Source organism: Falco punctatus, assembly GCF_963210335.1.
Source record: "Falco punctatus genome assembly, chromosome: 3".
Classification (NCBI taxonomy): domain Eukaryota; kingdom Metazoa; phylum Chordata; class Aves; order Falconiformes; family Falconidae; genus Falco; species Falco punctatus.
The window spans coordinates 12,689,194-12,698,203 of NC_137582.1; the positions used below are offsets into that span (position 1 = coordinate 12,689,194).

At 49.9% G+C, this 9,010-nt stretch overlaps 1 protein-coding gene across 1 annotated transcript; it reads right to left on the reverse strand.

The window, feature by feature from the left end:
• Positions 1-2,585: 2,585 nt before the first annotated feature.
• On the reverse strand, positions 2,586-8,903 carry LOC308061315 (lymphocyte antigen 6E). Its single transcript, XM_080381122.1, has 3 exons — positions 8,744-8,903; positions 4,556-4,675; positions 2,586-3,407 (listed from the first exon to the last, which is right to left on the reverse strand). The coding sequence occupies exons 1-3, from the start codon at positions 8,793-8,795 to the stop codon at positions 3,199-3,201; spliced, it is 381 nt and encodes a 126-aa protein (XP_080237248.1). The 5' UTR covers positions 8,796-8,903; the 3' UTR covers positions 2,586-3,198.
• Positions 8,904-9,010: the final 107 nt, after the last annotated feature.

Consider the following 9,010-nt stretch of genomic DNA (forward strand, 5'->3'; position numbering starts at 1 on the left):
CTGCCACTGAATTACAGCCATTTCTAGGAAGGAAGCACGGAAACCATTTTCTCATCAGCACGCTCCAAAATGTGCAGGTATTTGACTTCAGCCGTTCTTTTATTTTCCAGTGAAAACTGTTCCAGGATATTTTATGCTTGTACAGAGCAAAGCTGCCTCCCCTCATCACCTCTCATCCTGTCAGAAAAGGTGAAGATCTGAGTTTTCTGCTGAGATTTCGATCTCTGATTCCATAGTCCAAGTAAACACATTCAGAGCACTTAAAGGTTGTCCCACCACTGCCCTAAAGCTCCAAATCAGGCATTTGGTTTAACAAGCCACCACTTTTAATGCTCTATAAATGCCAGGTTCTTGCTAGGTATTTTCTTTCTGTTATTAATATTTATTATTACAGCTGCGTATTTTCACACCTTTCTCTCCTGGGCTTTACAGTAGTTGAGGTTTTCACATGATTTCTTGTGCTAAGGATTTGGAGGCAAAAATAAATTCTACAGTAGGACCAAAAATCGTGAGAGTTGGCAAACTGGTCACATGATGCTCGGGATTAAACTGTTGAATAACATCTCTTGTATATCTATCAAAGAAATCTTTGCCACAGGTGCCTGAAAGGAGAAACCGTAAATATCTCACCTTCCATATAATAAGCATACAGGCATACAGCACATGAGGAGGAGACAAAGACAAAGGGAGAGTAAAGAGGAGAAAAAAGCATCTCCATACACAATCTATTCATCATCTATAGGCTCAAGAACACACATGAACTGACCTTCAGATCTGTCCCCTGGCAATGCCATTAATATAACTTGTTATTTGTATAAGGTAAGTAGCCTGCTGAATGCTCTTTCTGCCAGCCGCTGCTCCCTTGCATAATCAACTACTCGACATAAGCAAACTCTGAAATGCTGAGGGAGGGAGATGGTGGTCACTGGAAGAGGCAACCAGGTCTCACAACTCTGCTCATAGCTTTAGCCCACGGGGTCGTCCAGTGCAGCATCCTCAAGAGCCTCATACGGGCTCGAACAGGCGTTAGAACACAACTATGCTAATGGCTTTTAAGTTTAGCTCTTTGCTCACAGCAGAGGTGTGAGGGCAACCGAGTTCAAAACCAAGATGCCTTTTACCAGGTGGCTAGAAGAGTCACAGCCTCACTACTTGCAAGGTAGCGTACTCTGGGTGCTGCCTTGGTCTCACTACAGTATCTACTCACAGCAAGTGGTGAGGAACAAATTAACCCTGCAAATGAGGTTTCTAACCCTCTTGGGAGGAAGGCTCAGGCACAGGGAAGCTAGGGAATATTTACCCCATTTCTAGTAATTTTTTCCCGTTTTCTCTGTGCTATATGTGCATAGCAGAGGTTTGCAGTGTACCTCAAGCCCTGTGGTCCCAGCAGGCAAGGGAGGATGCATTAACCAGAGGAAGGCACATCTGAGGACCAATGAGACAAGCGATGCATTCTTACCAAACTCATCACCTAATTGTAGGTCATGTCACAAAGACCAGTCCCTCCTGTTGTAAAGGCTGTCATTAGCATCTGTGTCATTTTAATTAAAAGATGGGGAGAAGGAAGAGGAAAAAACGCATAACCCTTTTTGTTGTAAATATTTCTAAACATCTGCACACCATCTTTCAAAAGCAGCTGTTTATCACACATTTAAGTGGGGACAGAGGTGTAACTGAACAGTGCGTGCAGCTTGAGAAGCTTTTGGTTTTGACACAAAATCAGAGAACCACACACAAGGAGGTTATGGCTAGAGTGTCAATGCTACACCGGTTTTTTGCTGCTAGAAGAGAAAAAAAGTGCAGTGCACCTCTGATCAATCAGTGGAAGTGACAGCAAGCTTTCGCCAGACAGTTTAAGGCTCAGTTTTGGGGTTTTTTTGTGTCTAGTAAGTCCACAGGTAGGCAAAGCAGGTAGGAAACCAGCTTGATGCAGATGGTAGGTGGACACATCTCCCATGGGATGGCTGACAACTTCCAGAAGCAACGTTGCTGGAAGATCCTGGGATCTGAGGGACAGCAGGAGTGGCAGATGTGGTGGTGAAGTCACCTTCTGCAGTCCACGTGACCATCAACCCATCAACCAGGGATTGCAGGTGGAACCTAAAGATCTGAGTATTGATATCTTTGCTTTTGACTTCACTAAATTTTGCAAACACACCTGTTGCCCTGGATCATTTACGTATCGATGTTATTGTCCAAAGTGGGGAAATTGAGACATCAAGTCTTTGCATCATGCAGGCTAATTTTTAGCAGTCCTGTTCCCTGTGCGCTTGCTCCATTAGGAGTAACGAGGTTGCCTCAGACCCCAACAACTGGCATTTTTCACTAAAATGCACCTGGAAAAGGTGATTCCCAAGAAAGGTGACACAAGCTGGCTCAGGGATGTTTGTCAGAAAGGACAGCAACAGGGAGGAGATGGACTTGCTGCTCAGAGGTGAACTGGAAGGAATGCTGAGGTGAAGCACTCAAAAGCTGCTGGAGAGGGTAAGAGGCCCATGTGCCGGGCATAATATTTGGGTTTTCCATAACAGCATTTCAAATGTCTCTGTCTGGAGCAAGGAAACACACACAGCACACGTTCCATCTCAGGTAACAACAGGAGCATGTTTATTCAGGTCTGGCACTTACAGAGCTCGGAAGGACAAGGTACACATCATTTGTTTTCCAGAAAAGTCAGCCCAGGATCAGAAGAAACAAAACGATTTTATAAAAAGAGACTGCAGCTGCAAGGGGTCAGGAATGTGTCTCCTTTCGGGTCATGCATTCCGATGCCCAGACCACCCATGGGCTGGAGCACGCCGGTGCCAGGCACCTACGTGGAGCGAGAGGCAGGAACGTCTGAACACTTGACCAGGTGGTGTCTGGGGTTAATTGGTTCTCGGCGAGTCCCAGCCTTGTTTTAACCAACCTTAGCAATGAGGGGGAGGGTATTAGGTATAAAAGCAGAAACCCTTCCAAAATGATCCACCTTTGCCAAGGAGGTGTGAGAGTGCAATGGGGTATATCCACAGAAGGAGAAGAACAGCTTGGCCAAACCACCCAGGTCTCCAATGCTCGAAGAGCATAAAGTCTGGGAAACAACCACCTTGGAAGCCTGCTGAAAAGTAGAGGATCTCCTTGCAGACAGCAACAGAGAAGATATTGGCTAATGAGACCTGCAACAGCCCGTGAAAGATGGCTCTTCCTCAGCCAGCCCCATCACTCACGAGCCCTGAGGATGTAGATGAAGCTAATGAGGACTCCCAAGGCCAGTACCGTGTAGCTGGCTTTCACGCTGCTGGAACCACTGATGTTGCAGAGGAAAGAGTCGCAGCAGTAAACAGAGGCAGCCGCTATGCCGAGGTTAATCCCAGCGCTGGGGCAAATGGGAGAGCATCCTTTGGAGATGGACTGGCCAGACTTGCTGCCTGAATTTAGGTTGGGATGGGCGGAAAGGAAGAAAAGCAAAAAGAAATGGGTTTAGAATGTTTCTTGGCTTTCTGATCACCTGTTCTGCAAAGGAAATAACAGAACTGAAATAGATGAAGTATCACAGGTGGCACAGAGAGGATGAAGTACTTCTCAGCGTCAACCTACGGAGAGTAATCTCAGCCAGCCCACACATTTCAAGAAACACCCATGATAACCTCCCACACAGACCCTAGAGATCATGCAACAACCCAGAGACACTACTTCCAGGCCATCAGCCAAAGTCTGGCCGCCATGGCTCCAGTGAAGAATCTCAAAAATCCCACTCAAGCTTGACCCTGGGACTCCTCAAGCGAGACAGGGAGCACGGGGTGTACAGAGCACCAGGGAGGCACTCGTGAGCAAAGTCTGTGTTTCAAGCGCTGGCTGCAAGAGGCGCAGCAAGCATTTAGCAGCAGGAAATTGGAAACCGTTAGCACTGTGCTAAGACCAGAGGTTTGTAAAAGCTCCCAGCCTCCATTTGTGCACCCACAACCCACCCACATCACAGACCGTGCAACTCAGGCATGCAACACCCCTCCCCTCCTGCAAGGGAGAGCAAGGCAAGCCAGGCTGGGCTCTGGGCTCTGTAATGGCACTAGGAGACTTGCCAGAGCAGCCTGCTTCCCTTGGAGCAGCAGCCAGGAAGCACAGAGCCACCCATATCTTTCCTGGAACTTAGGGAGGAAAACTGCAAATTCTCCCTTCCTGGCAACCCCACTTTGTCCACGGAGAGCAAAGCAGCAAATGTGCGACTCAGGAACGAATAACCCAAATGCAGGGCAAAAGTAGGAAGGGCAACCCTGGAGTTTCCTACAGAGGAAGCCTGCAGCATCCTCCACGCTTCCACTTACTCATCCGCAACCTCCCCGCCCCCAACCAGAAATTCCCTTCAGACTCCCAGCATCACTGCAAGCACGTGGGCTTTAACGTGACTCTGTCTGGCAGCACGTCCCTCATAAAAATTCCCTTGGGATGGTCCAACATTCAGCTGCTAAGCAGAACTTTCCCTTTTTTTCAGCCAAAGGAAGGAAAGCCTTCCTGCAGCTCAGCAGGTGACCCAGGAGAGCAGCCAAGAGGGGCAGCAGAAGGTCCTGTCACCACTCACCAATTCCCATTCCAACATACGTCGTCACACAGTGGTTTTCATTCTCCCCACACTTGACAGGCTTCAGGCAGGCCCAGTTGGAGGACGCATCCGAGCAAGAAAAGCAGATCAGCGTGTGGGCTGCAAGAGAAAGGCATACATCGGTTAAGGGCTGGTGGGAAGATCTCCTCGCTTGGTGGTCCCCACCTCTAGCAAATGGCACGCACTGCATCTGGCCACAGCCACCCTTGCTATTTCAGCTGTATCAGCCTGTGACAGGTTTTTTCCAAAAAAATTGGCCAGATGAAGTGTTCAAGCATAAGGGATACATTTTGAGCTCTTGGCAGGATCAACTGTCAGCTAAAGCCTCAATACAACCACAGGTCAACCCAGTACTTTATGGCATGCTCCTGTTTGCACCAAGAGCGGGTTCAAGCTACAGCCGCCAACTTGAAACAAAACAATAGAAGCATGTTCAAACCTGCAGCCTGGAGCCTGAGATTTGGGCTTATTCAGCTCAGCTACTGTGGACACTGATGGGAAATGCTCCAGGCATGCACATGGGTTTGAGCCTTCTGTGACCTGGCCTTTGGCAGCAGGGCACAAAGCTCAGGCTACACTTGTGCTAGCACATGTGGTGGAAATGATTTCTCAGCTAGAGCAAGCCCAGCATTGCAGCAAGACCTGCAAGGACTTGCACTGTCCCACTACCCAGGGAGTCACAGCACTATGAAGGCAGCATATGCAACCAACCTTTTTAATCTGGAGCAGGGGTATAGCAAAAAAAGCATGCCTTCCTTCATGGCAGGTCCCCTAAAATGGTTTATCCTACACCAGCAGGATGGACTGCACCAGCTGGCTCCCATCCCTCATCCTTCAGATCTGCCCAAGAAAGAGGAAAGATCGGAAAATAGCATTCAGTTGTGGGAAATGGTTGCAGAAACAGCCTGGACCAGTGACTCAGCAGGGACATATGCACTTTGCTGTGGACAGATGATCCTCCCTGTACTTTACATATAAGAACATCATATCCACACTGCAATTGTTGACCTGTATACACAGACAGATCAGGTCTGTTCCTGATGTTTCACGGACTCTGATTTTTGAGCACTCCAACAGCAATTCCTTCCATGAGGCACTGCCCTTCTCTTCTGTTTTACAGGATGCAAAATGGAGTGGGAGCTGATTCAGGATGGGAAGTGCAACAGCATCATTCCTGTTCCTACCACTTTCAGCCCCACCACAAGCAGATTATCCTAAGGACATGAAGTTGGTGAAGCCCTGGGAGAGCTTGCTGAGGCTCAGCAGCCCCTTCATGGAGTGTTTTGAAGACTAAGTTGGATAAATATTGGTAAGCAGCTGTCCCGCTCTTCCATGGGACTGCATGACTTCTTGTGGTTCTTCTCAGTCCTGTTTCTCTCAGGAATTGAAAAGCTTTTTATGAGAAAATTGGTGAAAAAATAACAATTGTTGTCAGACAAATTACTTTTGAGCAGCCACAGCCAAGGCAGGGAAAGAAAACAAAAGCATAACCTCAGGAAAACAGATTAAAGTGGGTTAGCGGGAGATCCTGAATGTCACATCAGGGCAGCCATTGACTCTGCTTTGGAGACAAAGCCAACACCACAACCCCCTGAGCAAGAATGCCATGGATTGTGTCATACATCTTCCAACAATCAGTCTGCAAACGATCCCTGCAACAAAACCAAGTTACCTAAAGTATGCCAGTGCAGCAGCCACAACAGATACACAGCACCCAGGATTACAGGGCCACCAGTTGAGTCAAAAGCCCCAGGAGAGATTCGTCAGTGGACCTTGCTTCTAGATCTAGGAGACAGGGAGGAGGATGATGCCAGCCATTGAGTCTGCAGCCTGTCATTGTCCCTTGCTGAGCCCTCAGAGCGTTTCCATGGGTTGGCCAAACCTCAGTGTGGGACCTCAGAGAGAAATCCAGCTCTCTCCTGCTCCCTTGTTCCCAGCATGTTTCTGCTCTCAAGTCTCAGGCGACCTGTCCCAAAGCCTTTGCCTTGCAACCACCCAAGGGCAAACTGAGGAGGCAAATTGACTCATCCCATTTCACAGGAATTGTCTGCAACCAGGAATGAAGTGGATTACAGGCTTCCTGTGGGCATGATGGCAGGACATATGTCCTCATATCTATTTGCTCACTATGCTGAACACGTGAGTCGAGTGGTGCAGTGCTATTCATTAAGGCTTAAGAGGTTCCAGATACAAACACATCACAAATATTTGCACATGCACATGAAAGTGCCCTTAGGCATGAAATTCTCTACCACGTGACTAAATCTATGCTCCTACCACAGCAGCTCCTACCTGTCCCCATGTTTTTCTTTGTCACATCTACGTATTACCCCTTGTCTTAATATAGACAAAATCCTTCCAGAAGAGGCAAGTCTTTTAACATAGTTTAGGAGAAGAAATACACAGTCGTAACTAGTGCCACTTTCTGCCCCACCAAAACAGATAACTGAAAAATCCACTGCAGAGTTAAGAGAGCAAGCAGGCTCAGTGTTTTAAACAAAAGGCACAAGAGGAGTGGCATAATTATTTTATGCAGCTGGAGACAGAGCAAAGAGTTGGAGCTCAAGGCTACAAAAAAAAAAAAAAAAAAGCCCAAGACTGAACAATGCAAAAGGGAAGCCTCGTTTTCACCAACTAGAAAATGCAGCGTTCTTGCACAGGAAGAATTTATGTGTTTATTTGTTTGCTGTCAGCTCCTTGGAGGAACAAAGAGCTCCCAAAACAGAGCAGACCATTTGGGGGAATTCCTCAGGTAAGAGGCTGAATCCATTCTTGCAAAGAGCAAGTGGGGGGGGGGAGCAGCCTGTAAAAGCCCACTCTGAAACTCAGCAGCACCAGTGGAAAATGCTGCTGCTTCAGCAGCTTTCATTCGGTTCCTATGCCCAACGCTCTTTCCTTTTCCACTGCACTTAGACGAGATCCTTATTTATACACCATATGCAAGATCTTAAGGGGACTTTGAGCAGGTAGTAAAGCTTTTCTGCAAAAGACTCCCTCGGATGCGCTGGAAGCATTTGGGGATAAAGCTACCTGCAACAAGACTAAGAACTTACTTTAAAGCTGAACGGTTTTTTGGAGGAGGGAGGAAATGAAACCTCTTATTGCCTTGGCCTGGACAACCCATCCTCCCAGCTGGAATGGAGCATAAGTCAGCTGGGCTCTGATGGAGAGCCAAGGCTTGAATTGCCAGTTGCTTCCTGGAAGTCATGGGGGGAAGGGGGCATAGAAAGAGCAGCAACCAACTAGTTTCTTTTCACCGGTGTCCTCTGGAGACAAGAAGAGCCCGCGATTCCTGAGCAGAGCCTCACAGGGCCCAGAACTCTCCTGTTTGCTCTTTGTTTGGCTTCTCTAAGCATCAACATATGGAAACAATACAGGGCTCTGCACGGCCCCATGGAGTTTGGATAGTCAGAAATGGAGTCGCCGGGAAGGCGGGGATTGCAGACCCTGCGACTTGGCCACAACTTGCAGTTTTAACACCCAACAACACGAAGCGTGCTCTCTCCCCTGCTTCGGTGGCAGCCCCAAGATGCACTCCATGGGGTACGGTCCCTTGAGGGTCACCACCCACACGTCGGCCACCGCAGCCTTCCCTGACGGATGCTGGGGGGCGACAGCAGGAGGCAGAATCACGAGCGCCTCTGCCCAGACTTTGCTCCATCAGCCATTGCCAGGCTGGGCTCCATCTCCCCTCCACCCTCCTTCCCCTCGGCTGCATCTCAACCCATTTCGGCGCCGTTATCCCGGCTCGCTGCACCAGAAAGGGGGAGCGGGGCCGGCCCTGGGCTTTGTTCGAGCTGCAACTGGGAAAAGCTCCAACAAAATACCCACATGCACGGCTGGAGATGCACACCTATACATACAGGCACTGAAGTTCCTGCTCCGAGAGGGATCCTGCTGCGAGGTAGGTTTTGGAGAGCCACCCACACACACGCCCCGCGCCAAAGCCCGGCACGGCTCAGCTCTGTCCCCCAAACCCCTTTACAACCCTCACCCCCGCTCCCTGCAAAGCTCCAACTTCCAGAGCCCACCTTGCAAGACGCAGCGCGCACACGCACGCACGCACGCACACACCGCAATTTGCACCCAAACCCAGGGCTGGGGAGCGACTGGGGAGAGGTGGTGGTGGCTGGGTGACGAGGGCATCCCCCCCCCATCCCCCATTACCTCTCTCCACGCACAGCACCGCAGCCAGAACAGCGAACAGGAGCGCCTTCATGGTGCGGCGGTGGGGCCAGGAGTTGCGCAGGGCGGCTGGCGGCGCGCAGAGCTGGCGGCAGGGCCGGGCGCCGGGGGTGGGGAAAGGCCAGAAGCCCCGCCCCGCGGGCCGGCCCGTGCCCCGCGCCGCCTCCCGCAGCGCTTCCCCGGCCCCGCCTGGTTTCGTTTCTCCGCTCCGGGGAGCCGGGGCCGGGGAAAGGGGAGGGCTGCGCCTCC